The following is a 12,749-nucleotide window of genomic DNA, read 5'->3' as shown; positions in this document are numbered from 1 at the left end:
TTCATTACTTCTTCTCATTTATTAGGTTTGGGGTTGTTTTGTTCTTGCCTTTCCAGAGTATTGAGTTGTACTGTCAAATTGTTTACATGTGCTTTTTCTGATTTTTTAATGTAGGCACTTAGAGCCATAAACTTCCCTCTTAGGACTGCTTTTAAAGTTTCCCTAAGGTTTTGTTGTGTTGTATTGTCTTTTTTGTTGAATTCCAGGAATTCTTTTTTCTTTCTTAATTTCTCCTTTGACCCACTCATTGTTTAGGAGTATGTTGTTTAATTGCCATGAGTTTGTGTAGTGACTAAGGCTTCTTCCAGTGTTGATTTGAGCTTTATTGCATTGTGGTCTGATAGAATGCATGGAATTATTTCAGGTTTTTTTGTATTTATTGAGGTTTGTTTTGTGCCTGAGTATGTGGTCAATTTTTGATAAATTTCCATGAGGTGCTGAGTAGAAAGTGTATTCTTTGGTGTTTGGGTGGAATATTTGAAAGATGTCTGTTAGGTCCATTTGATGTATGGTATCATTTAATTCAGATGTCTCTCTGTTTATTCTTTGTCCAGTTGACCTGTCTAATAGAGATAGTGGGGTATTGAAGTCCCCTACTATTACTGAGTTGGGGTTAATCTCTGGCTTTGAGTCCTATAGTGATGATTTTATGAATTTGGGTTCACCAGAGTTTGATGTATATATGTTCAAGACTGTAATATCTTCTTGGTTGTTTCTTTGATCTGAATGAAGTGACCCTCCTTATCTCTTCTGATTGGCTTTACATTGAAGTCTATTTTGTCAGATATGAGAATTGCAACCCCTGCTTTTTTCTTAGTGCCATTTGCTTGGGATATTCCTTTCCATCCTTTCACCTTAAGGTAGCGCTTGTCTTTGAAGGTGAGACAGGTTTCTTGCAGACAGCAAAAAGATGGATTTTGTTTCTTAAATTCACTTAGCCTGTGTCTTTTGACTGGAGAGTTCAGTCCATTGATATTTAAAGTTATTGAAAGATGTGTATTGGTTGCCATCATTTTGATCGCTGTTTGTGTTCTTTGTGCAATTTTGTGTTTCCTCAATTTTACCATTATTTATTTTCTTTCATTGCCCTTGGGGTATAGTTGTTCCTTTCTCCATTCTTTGTATTGCTTCTTTAAAGGGCTGGTTTTGTAGACATGTATTCTTTCAGGCTATTCATGTCATGGAAGATTTTTCTTTCCCCCTCAACTATAATAGATGTTTTTGCTGGGTAGAGTATTCTGGGCTGGCATCTATTGTCATTTAGAACTAGAAATACCTTGGTTCAGATCTTCTGGCTTTCATAGTTTGCATTGATATGTCAGCTGCAATTCCGATGGGCTTTCCTTTATATGTGACTTGTTTTTCTTTTGCTGCTTTCAATATTCTTTGTTGAAGTTTGCTTCTGCTTGTATTATTGGTGTGCCTTGGTTGTTTTCTTTTTGGTTATATAAAGCTGATTGGTCTGGGTTTCATGTTCTCTCAGGTTTTATTTTGGAGGGAACTAATGGCTTCAAATCAGCTACTCAGGAGCTCCCACAGAAGGCCAAGTCAGGTTCCAGTCAGGTACACTCAGGCTTCCTTCTAAGGTTTGGACCCCTAATAGTGGGAACTCAGAGCAAAATTTGGAAAGTTCCCTAAAGGGGGGGAATGTGATTTTGGGACTCTCAGGCAGTATGCTGAGCTCTCAGCTCCTATGGCAGAGGGAGGCCAGAACAGGCACACTCTGGTTGTCTGCTGAGATCTCAGTCCCTATACAGGATGGAGGACAGAGGGGCCCTCTCAGGCTGTCTGCTAAGGTCTCAGCCTTATCCTACCAGAGGGCAGAGGTCTGCCCAGGGGCTATGGGAGGGGCCTCACATAATCCCAGTTAGGGGGTTGGGTACAGCAGGATTTGGGGAAGCTCACCACCATGTGGAGGTAGGATCCAGGTGCTCTCAGGCGGTCCCCTGAGTTCTCAGCCCCTATGCCAGAGGGAGGCCAGAACAGGTACTCTGGTGGTCTCCTGAGGTCTCAGCCCCTACAATGGAGGTTGGGGCAGGCATTCTCAGGCTGTCTGCTAAGGTCTCAGCCTTATCCTCATCTCATTTTATCTCATTTTATCTTTAAAACATTGGTTGACCATAATAAGTTTTACTATTATCCCCGTTGTACAGATGAGGAAACTGAGGAACTAGCTCAGATCACACAGCTAGTACATGGGGGAAGAAGGTCTTGGATGACACTTTCTCTCATATGGGCTTCTGCTCTTCTCTCTGGTGGGGCTGAGAATACTTTTGTGCCTACAGTGTAGTTGAGGTGATAGATGCTACTGCCAGCATTTACACTGGGGACAGGAAGGGGTTTGTTGCATCTGACTGGTCCTGTCAAGGGGAAAAGAGGGGCTGCTTCCCAGAGACATGGGTTAGGGATGGAGTGAAGGTAGGTAACCAGTCTTGGTCTGTGACACTCCTTTTTCACCTCTGTCTCCTGTGCTGATTCTCAGGGGATGCTCAGATGCTCTGAGTGCATGGGTACAGAGTGTTTCTGGTGCACCTAGCACTGTTACCTTGTCACCCTACTTATTTATTACAAGTACATAAAGCAGCATTAGGTGCTATGAAGAGTTACCCAGGAGGCACATATGACAGAGACAATGTAGCTGCTACCAGAGGGAAAAAGCAAAGCACTGAATTAAAAGGATGTCAAGAAGGACCTAGGCAGGAAGTACAGTTCCTGATGTATACCCAGGACCAGGATAAGTGTTTGAGGATGGAGTACATATGAGGTTGACACTAAACGGCTCCATTTGTTGCAGCTTGGACCATGACAACCTGCCATGTTCTAATACATGGCCACTGGAAGAGCTGTTAGCTTCCAGGTCTGGTGGTCTGGGCTCTGGTACCACTAAGTGTTGAGTTCCACTCCCTGTCCTACCGTGTATCACTGACAGAGCCCAGCAAGTTATTGCCTTACCGCGCCAAGGCTATTTCTTACCTTACACATATAACCTCAATTTTTCAGAGTTGGTGAGAGGATCAAAAAATGTAAGTTGTGTCAGCTACCTAATCAGGACGAATTGGGGGGGGTGCGAAGTCCTTGCAGGGCTGTGGCACCTAGCTCCTGGAGCCTGACCACCTCCTAACCTGGGTCTTCACTCTCCTGAGGATTCTATGGGCACCTATGACCTTTCCACCTGAACCTTTCCCACTTGGGACAATCCCCTGGTGTCTGCTGCTTGCAAGGGACAAGTACTGAATGCCAGACATGGTCTTCTTTGATGGCTCTAGAGAGACTTGAGGGTTATCGATATGGTGGGAGTTCTAGAACAATGAGACAGTTGACTGGGAAAGGCACATGGTATCTTAGAACCCCCTTGTTTGGTTGACATGAGGGTAGCATATGGTTCATTGGACATGAATATCATAGCTCCAGGCTGCTGCTTATATGTTTGTTATAGATGGTAGTGCTCAGCGGCTTCTTCATGAAAGCACTTCAGACAGTGACTAAATTCCTTCTCAGTCTTATCTTATAAAGATGATATCTAGAATTGTAAGCAAAGTTCTTTTCTTTCAGTTCTGGAACTTGAACCCAGGGCCTCGTGCATGCTGGATACATTCTATCAACTGAGCTATATATTCAGCTTTGAAATTCTTAATTTTTAAAACTTTCAGCAACTGATTTGATTTTCTCTTGTGTGCATATGCACATGTGCATGATAGAGGTGGACTTTGGGTGTTTTCCCCCTTCACTGTCCACCTTGTTTACTGAGGCAGGGCTGCTTGCTGAACCTCGAAGCCAATTCCAATTTTGCCAATTCCTCTAGTCTAGCTAACCAGCTTGCTCCAGTAAGTACTGGGATTTTAGATGGACTGATGCACCTGCTAAGACTTCTGTGGGGTTGCTGGAGATCTGAACTCCCATCTTCATGCTTGTGCTGGCAAGGGGTTTGTCCACTGAACCATCTCCATAGCCCCAGCTGTTTTGGGTTTTAAAAACCATGAGCCCAAGGACTGGGGTATAGCTCAGCAGCAGAGCACTTTTGTCACAAGCCAGAAGCCCTAGATTCAATCCCCAGAACTGCAAAACAAAACAAAACAAAACATGAGCACAAACTGAAATAAAAACAGTGTGGACTAGATGAGGTTCACAGGCTCCAGTTTGCAGATACTGCATCAAATTGATGGAGGCTTAATCTACATCCTTTGGTCCTTATCATCTTTGGTCCTTGTAAAGCAGCTGACTTTAGACCTAGACTTCACCCATGCATCAGCTGGCCCATTCTGACTTTGCCTTTTCCTCAGAAGAGCCAGAAATATGACCATCAGGAGTCTATATCCCCACCCCCCAACAGTTCAGCTTGTTTCCAAGGCCTCTGGGGACTTTTGTGGTCCTAAGCTGCTGCCACCACCAGGTGAATATCTTTAGTCCTAAAGGACAGCTCAGAGATGAGCATTAGCAACATGGACTGGGAACCCATGAGTGAGGTGTATTCTCTTTGCAGTGGGATGCCCTAATATGGGATCAGGAGTAGGACCTCCAGTCATGGTTCTGCCTAGACAGTTGTTAGTATGGATTCTATGTCAGGCTATTGATTCCCTGTTTACCCTGGGCCAGGTGCTCCTCAATGCAACATGCTGTAGGCACCAAACGAACTCTGAGGATGCTTACAGAAAGAGTGTCAAGGCACAAAGAAGTGAGGTCAAACTGCCCACAGCTAGTGGTGAGTGGCTTCAATCAGTCTGCAGACAGTAGGCCCAGTGAGTGATCAGTCCCATTCTGCAAACTGTGGGTGCTTCCTACCCCCAACTGGATGGCCAGCTGGGGTGAGGTGGGCGTGGACGCCCGGTCCTCCCACCACCCTGCTTCCCTGGCTTCTCGTGGGGGCACGTGGAGGGTCCTCGGGTCGCCTGTGACTGTCTCCCAGCAGCTCCGGCCTCCCGCGACGCCAATCCCTGGGCGGCCTGGGGCCTGGTGGGGACGGCGGCGCCTGGCAGCGGGGGATTTGGGCGCGCCGGCCGGGCAGCCCAGTCAGGGGTGGACCTGGATCTTACGCCCGCCCGCGATCCCGGCATGCCCCGCTGCAGGCCGCCCTGGGCTGCGCTCGGATTTGGCCTTCGGCGGGACACGTTGGAGAGCCAGGGCGCCCCGGAGCGGCAGCCGAGGTGGGTGAGCGGCTGGCTGGGCAGCGGGAGGGCGCAGGGCACAAAGAAGACCCCGCTTTTTTCCACCCCGCCAGCCCTGGGCAGCGTGCAAGCTGGGGAAGTTAGAGCGCCGAGCGCCCAGTTCCCAGTCTAGTCCATTTCCTGGGGCGGCGGGCACCGGGAAGGGGGAAAGGGGAAGGGGAGAGGGTGGGGGTGGGGATTAATCCTGTTGAGTTTAGAAACAAATGGAGAAGGGAGAGTGGGAGGCAGATTGAGAAAGAGAGAGCGAGAGAGTGAGAGAGGAAAAGTAATTGAGAATACACAAAGAAAAGCGCACAAAGAAACGCCCACACAGACAAATCGCAGAGAAAGGATAAGGGAAAGTTCAAGAATCTGTCTCTGTCTCTGTCTCTGTCTCTGTCTCTGTCTCCCTCTCTCCCTCTCTCCCCCCCTCACCACTCAGAACATAATGGAAGAGAAGAAAGAGGAAAGTAAGGGATGGCTTTAGAGGTATGGAGGCACAGGAGAGAGGAGGAGGGAGACCTGAAGAAAGGGATGCTGGAGGAAAAAGTCTAATGGAGAGAAACACAGAGTAAGAGGAGGAAAGGACAGGGCCACCGCTGAGAGACAAGTAGGGGCGGTACAGAGAACCACAAATCTAGGGAAACTGAGGCAGACCCTTCTCTCCCCCTCGGCTCCCCCCCCCAAAGGTACAGAGATGAAAAACCTCTCTGAGATAGCACCCTGGAGACCTCTTAGGAGTTTTCCTTGGCACCTTAAGCTAGCAAAGTCCCCACCCTGTCTTTCAGGCACTCTTACCCATCCCTCAAAACCCAGTTCAAGCATCCCCAGCAATGTGAAGATGTTTTTCCAGAAAGTGTTGTGAATGCAGTCTCTTTCCTGTGCAAGTCTGCACACAGCCCAACCACATGGAGCTGAAGTGGTTTTTCTACATGTCTTCTTTCCCACCAACTCCTTAAAGATGAAGGGATGGGGATGTGTTATTTTATCTCCAGTCTTCAGAACCCAGCCCAGTGCTTTTTGCATTGTAGATGATTAATATATGCTCACTGAATAGCAACCAAGAATTTGAATTCTGTGAGACGATGCACATAGACTTAAATGCAAATAGAGGTGATGTACCACCCAGGGGTCATAGAGGCTCCTAAGTCAGAGCACTCCTTTTTACAGGTGGAGAAATGAAATCCAGAGAGGGGAGACCTGCTCAAAGGGAGGCAGATAAGAGGCCTACCATAAGAGAACACTGTGAATGGCTACTCCCGTGAGATGCTCTGGTCTGAGTTTAACATATATATTGAATAACATTTCAGTAAGTGATGGGTGGTCTATATGATGGTGGTCCCATAGGATCCCATCATCCATCTAGTGACATCATGGCCATCTTAGTTTGTGTTAGTTCACTCTGGGTGTTTGTTTGACAATGACCACATCACATTTCTCAGAACAGACCCATGTTGTTAAGCTCTAAGTGACTGTAGACATGAAAGCACCCCCCCAAATGGTGACAGGCAGTGAATACTTTAACACCATTTATAAGTTTCTGACACTGACAATCAGAATCCGTTACAGAGTTTCAATCTTTCTTCTTTAGAAAGGAAAAGAAAGGTGAATACGTATTCCAGTTGAGGTGAGTGGCTTTCTGCTTGCCAGCAAGGTAGACTTGGACAAATTCCTTAGCTTTCTGGAGCCTCAATTTCCTTTTCATAAAGTAGACATGCCAACATCTGCCTCTTATGGTTGTTGCTGGACAGGTTAACATACATGGAGTGTCTGGCACAGAGGGGTTTTTCAGTAAGTGAAGCCTCACCAATACGTATTCCAGTTGAGGTGAGTGGCTTTCTGCTTGCCAGCAAGGTAGACTTGGACAAATTCCTTAGCTTTCTGGAGCCTCAATTTCCTTTTCATAAAGTAGACATGCCAACATCTGCCTCTTATGGTTGTTGCTGGACAGGTTAACATACATGGAGTGTCTGGCACAGAGGGGTTTTTCAGTAAGTGAAGCCTCACCTTCTGCTTCTGTCATGGGTGTTTTCATACACCTTTTTTTTTTTTTTTGTAGATGTGAAATCATCAATGCCAGTGCATATGTTTCCTTTTGTTCCAGGCTTCAAAAGCCGTCCTGGTACAACTGGGAAGTAACCTTTTACCATAAAGGAGAAGGCAGATTTGGGCATGGTATAAAATGCACCTTGCCTCTCTTCAGGCCCTCAGGTCTCCAGGTGACTTGAAGGAACCTAGCCACCCTTTCCAATCCCATTTGCCATTTCCATCAGGTAAGACCCAGATGTCCCTATCTTTTGCCCTGTCTTTACCAGGTCTGCTTGCCCTTGTGTTCTCTCCAGCTTCCGCCTACTCAGAGAATGTGAGTGGACTGTAGTTGGGAGCCCTTAGAAGCATGGAGACTGTGGTGATCGTCGCCATAGGTGTGCTGGCCACCATCTTCCTGGCCTCATTTGCAGCCTTAGTAGTGGTTTGCAGGCAGCGCTACTGCCGGCCGAGAGACCTACTGCAGCGGTATGATTCCAAGTGAGTAGGCCCATGGTGGGAAGAGAGGAGAGAAGGGCACTGACAACAGGAAAGCAGAGGAGCAGGAACAGTTTAGTGCTGGGCCACCTCAGCTCAATGTTTTCTCTCTTGCATGGTACTGGTGGGCCATTCTCTATAATGACCTCAGAGCTTAAGAACATTCCTTAAGCCCACCAGCGTCTTGTACAAAATCTTTCTCTGTCCACTTAGCCATTGAGAAAGTCACTGAACATGTTCATCAATGAAGGCACCATCTATGCTGGCCACCTCACTTGGCAAGGGGATGAGCCAAATCCCTTTCCAGCCAATAACCTGGGAACAGAAATCAGATGTCTGCACTGAGCCACACATCTGAGCAACAGACACTCCAGGTCATGCGGTCCCAGCATAGGCATGCCTTGCTTTGCACAACAGATTTCTTCATGATGCACTTAGAAGTGAAATATATTCTGTAAGCAAAGTCAGATTAAGGATTTTGAATTGAGAGATCCATAGGAGACGTTTGCAACCAACCTTTAGTTTCTGTTGTTCCTTTATTGTAATTCTATCAGCATCTCTGGTGACTGGTTAATAATTTGTGAATACCCATTTATGTGTCCCAGGAAGGCTTTGCAAAGAATGCTTTGGCAACTGGAATTCTACAGAACTCTGCTGTAAAGAAGGAGGTGGTTTTACTCAGAGGGGTGGTCCCCAAGAGTGATTCTGTATACCAGTTAGGGGGTACAGGTAGGCTTGGGTGATGGGAATTTCAGCCTTTCCATATGAATGTAGGCTTGAAAGGAAAGGAAGTGATAAAAGGAGATTATTTTATCCTGCCTAGGACATCTCTATAGTCATTGGTCCTAGCTCTGTTTTCTCCAGTAGCTCATCTCATTCTGCTTCGCTTGCATTTTGGTCTGCCTCCATGACCTGTTGTTTAGCTAAGGGCCGCGCCTTGTGCTGCAGGCCCACCATAGTCAGATCTGTATCCAGGACAAGTGGCCTCTGCCCTAACTGACCTGTGCCTTTCATCCTTTTTGGAGGGGGTGGAGTGAGTAGGTAGGTATATAGATGTGGGTATATAGATGTTGTCACTATAACAAATACATGAGATAACTTAGTGCAAAGAAAAAAAGTTTATTTTAGCTCATGGATTTAGAACTGGTCTATGATCAAGTGGACTTGCTCCTTTTAGACATTTGATGATGCTGTCAGATGGGAATGTGTGTAGTGAAGCAAACTGCTCACCTCATGACCAGAAAGCAGAAGAGGAATAGGAGGGGGCCAACCTCTTACAATCCCCTTGAGGGTCCAATCCTCAGAGGCCTAAGGACCTCCCAACAGGACCCTCCTCTTAAAGGACCCAGCACTTCCAATAGTGCTATCCTGCCTTTAACACATGGGCCTTTGGTAGACATTCAAGTGCCAAACTATAGCAGTTGGCTGCATTAAGAAGGGGGTCAACCACAATCACCTTTTAGTCATTGGTCCTAGCTCTGTTTTATCCACTAGCTCATCTCATGCTGCTTCGCTTGCATTTTGGTCTGCCTCCATGACCTGTTGTTTAGCTAAGGGCCGCGCCTTGTGCTGCAGGCCCACCATAGTCAGATCTGTATCCAGGACAAGTGGCCTCTGCCCTAACTGACCTGTGCCTTTCATCCTTTTTGGAGGGGGTGGAGTGAGTAGGTAGGTATATAGATGTGGGTATATAGATGTTGTCACTATAACAAATACATGAGATAACTTAGTGCAAAGAAAAAAAGTTTATTTTAGCTCATGGATTTAGAACTGGTCTATGATCAAGTGGACTTGCTCCTTTTAGACATTTGATGATGCTGTCAGATGGGAATGTGTAGTGAAGCAAACTGCTCACCTCATGACCAGAAAGCAGAAGAGGAATAGGAGGGGGCCAACCTCTTACAATCCCCTTGAGGGTCCAATCCTCAGAGGCCTAAGGACCTCCCAACAGGACCCTCCTCTTAAAGGACCCAGCACTTCCAATAGTGCTATCCTGCCTTTAACACATGGGCCTTTGGTAGACATTCAAGTGCCAAACTATAGCAGTTGGCTGCATTAAGAAGGGGGTCAACCACAATCACCTTTTGTGAAACCCTAACAGTGACTTTTCCTTCCAGACCTATTGTGGACCTCATTGGTGCCATGGAGACTCAGTCTGAACCTTCTGAGTTAGAGCTGGATGATGTGGTCATCACCAACCCCCACATTGAAGCCATTCTGGAGAATGAAGACTGGATTGAAGATGCCTCGTAAGACCTTGGTGACCTTTTGCTTTTCTCCAGCCTGTTGGAGATAGCAAAGGGGCTTCTGGGTTCATTTTTCACAGTACTCCGCTATGCACCCAGGGCTCTTCCCCTGTCTTTATCATGGGGGACATCAGTATAGGATGTGACAGTATTCATCCTTGCTCTACTCCTCTCATTTTGTAGACCTGAACATACAGGCAGTTAGGTCTGTGGCAGAGATTATTATGATGTCCCCCAGTGTGGCTGGGTCATCCTTGTGCTGTTCAGGAATTTTAAGTCAGGCTCTATGGCACAGCCTTTGTCTTCAGTGTCCCACAGTGGGCTCTTTGTCCAACAGGAGCCTGTGTACTTTGAGACATGTGTGCTGCTTCCTTTCCTTATTCCTTTAGCTATCCATTCACTGGTGTACATTTATGGGACATCTATACAGGACATGGGACCAGGTCCTGCCGATAGTAAAATGATGGGGAGACAGAATTGCACCAAATACGTCTTATCCACTGGCTATACCACTGAAGAAAATAACTCTCCTTTACCCAACAACCATTAATTACCAGTAAATCCGTATGTAACATGGGGCCTTGTAAGCTCCTCCCTTGAGAGGGTGCCTTTTGATTTGGATTTGCTGGGAGAGGAGCTCAGTAGGCATTGCCTGGAGGTGACACCCACTGTGCCCACTTGGTGCTGGATGAAGAGCAGATGGGGCAGCTAGAGGGAGGTGGACTCTCTAGAGCAGCACTGACACCTTCGTCTTGTCTCCTCAGGGGCCTCATGTCCCACTGCATCGCCATCTTGAAGGTAATACTCTGATTTCCCTGTGAGGTCAAGGGCAGTGACCTGAGCAAGACAGAGCTGAAAGCAACCTCAGGAAGCACACCAGACCCTTGCAAGCAGCTTTCTTTAGCCTTATACTGGGGTTGCTACTGTCTGCTTCCATTTCTGCCTAATGGGTTTGTATTACTTTAGGATTCTCAAGACCCTCTTTAGGCTTCATTTTATCTGGTCTTCTTTAGCACAATGACCTGTGGAAAGGACAGCCTGGGGGTCACCAGCCACAGTTTCACCAACTATGGAGAAGCTGTGTGCCTAAGGCCAGGTAGCTGCCAAGGCAAATGAGGCTTATATCCTCCCTGAGAACCTTCTTTTATTAGCGGGGCACTCAGTCCAGAGTGAGTCCTGTATTTGGATTTCATTTATTAGAAAGTCCTCTCTGGCTGTCTTTGGCTGTGACAGTAGTCAACCAAATGGTACTATCAGAGTTTTAAAAAAAAATCCAGGGGCTGGAGAGATGGCTCAACAGTTAAGAACACTGGTTGTTCTTGCAGAAGACCTGGGTTTGAATCCTAGCACACACATGGCAGCTAACAACTGTCTGTAACTCCAGTCCCAGGGGATCTGACAGCCTTTTCTGACCTCTGCGGGCACGATAAGGTGCACTTACATGTAGGCAATACACGCATGCACAGAAAATAAAAATAATAAATAATTTTTAAAAATCCAAACTACTAGTATTTCCATTTGGAGGCAGACTTTACTCTTTGAAGGCCTGAAACCTTTGGAAAATTGCATCCAGTTTACATTTTAGCAGTTTTCATAGTTTTAGCATTGGCTTCCCAGCTCTTGCCAGATATTATCCTATGTAGTAGAACAATAATAATATGCAAATATTTGGCCAAATGCAAATATGAATTTCTGTACTCCAGTAACCTTATCTCTTTGTCTACTAATTATGCAATATTTCAAAAGAGACAGCTTTGTTTTTTCTCTAGAGTCATTCTGTACAGGATATTAAGAAGCCTTTTATCTGCCTCTCCTTTGGCTATCTGTTGAGACAAAGAAAGCCTAGTAGGAAAGTGTTGCCTCAGAGTGCAGGAAGTTCTTGGATATATCAATATGGCTGCAGATACAGATATGGTTATGGACACAGATAACTAGGTATAATGACTGCAGTAGTAAAGGCATGTTACATTTCCCTTCTCCCAGCCACTATGTGTCCTGGGACGGGGCTTGGACCTCTGCCCTCCTCCATCAGAAGGGATCTTATTGGATTGGGGGCCAAGGATAAAGGAAAGGGCTTCTATGCTTCCTCTTGAGGCCTTATAATGCCTTTGCTCCATCATCTGCCCTGGAATCCCCATGGTGGGAGTTTGAAGGAGAGTGTGGGGCTTCCTCCCAGTGGCCTCTTGGGATTCTTCTGTTTTCTAGCTCCAGTACCAGCAGGTGATGGGGACTTCTTTGCAGCAATAGAGGCATGCTTAGTTTTAGCATGGAAGAGTACAGAAAGGGGCAGTGAGCATTGGGGGTGGTCAGCAGTGCTGGTGGAAGAGGAGGAGCCCTATGTATCATTATTTTGCCTTTCCCCTGCTTTTTTCCAATGCCCTTTCATCATCACTTTGTCAAACATACTAGTAATATACAGCCTTCAAAAATGGTTAACATAAGCTGGGCGTGGTGGCACATGCCTTTAATCTCAGCACTCGAGGCAGGGGCATGTAGACCTCTGAGGGATGGAGGCCAGGCTAGTCTCTATAGTGAGTCCAGGCTAGCTGGGGGTACAGGGAGACTCTCTCAAAAAGACCAAAAAAAAAAAAAAAATTAACATAAGCAAGCACCATATTAGAGAATGCGGTTAAAGGGAAGTTACCCTTTGTCCAGCTCCATCTCTTTAGGCACTCCACTGGAGATGTTGCCCTTTTGGAAGACTAAACCATGAGGTGAGAGAATAGAAAGTTTTTTACCCCCCAAGGAAAATGGTGAAATGGGAACACATGATTTTTCTTAGATGGATTATTTCAGCTTAGAGCTCACTGATCTGAAGTTCTGCCCTTGATCTGAGTCC

At 46.3% G+C, this 12,749-nt stretch overlaps 1 protein-coding gene across 5 annotated transcripts in view; it reads left to right on the top strand.

Moving 5' to 3' along the window:
• Positions 1-4,991: 4,991 nt before the first annotated feature.
• Tmem98 (transmembrane protein 98) overlaps positions 4,992-12,749 on the top strand; it is a 12,221-nt gene continuing 4,463 nt past the window's right edge. The window contains exons 1-5 of one of the 5 annotated variants that reach the window (XM_008848167.3): positions 5,018-5,141; positions 7,246-7,360; positions 7,484-7,667; positions 9,782-9,913; positions 10,675-10,708. In XM_008848167.3, the coding sequence (XP_008846389.1) occupies positions 7,537-7,667; positions 9,782-9,913; positions 10,675-10,708 (297 nt within the window). In that variant the 5' untranslated portion in view covers positions 5,018-5,141; positions 7,246-7,360; positions 7,484-7,536. Of the gene's footprint in view, positions 5,142-7,200; positions 7,361-7,456; positions 7,668-9,781; positions 9,914-10,674; positions 10,709-12,749 lie in introns of all 5 variants that reach the window. The other 4 variants (XM_029553575.1, XM_017801965.2, XM_008848168.3 and 1 more) reach the window with 4 other exon arrangements.

Source organism: Nannospalax galili, unplaced genomic scaffold, assembly GCF_000622305.1.
Source record: "Nannospalax galili isolate Female #2095 unplaced genomic scaffold, S.galili_v1.0 scaffold363, whole genome shotgun sequence".
Taxonomy (NCBI): Eukaryota; Metazoa; Chordata; class Mammalia; order Rodentia; family Spalacidae; genus Nannospalax; species Nannospalax galili.
This window is presented reverse-complemented; position numbering and strand designations above follow the sequence as displayed.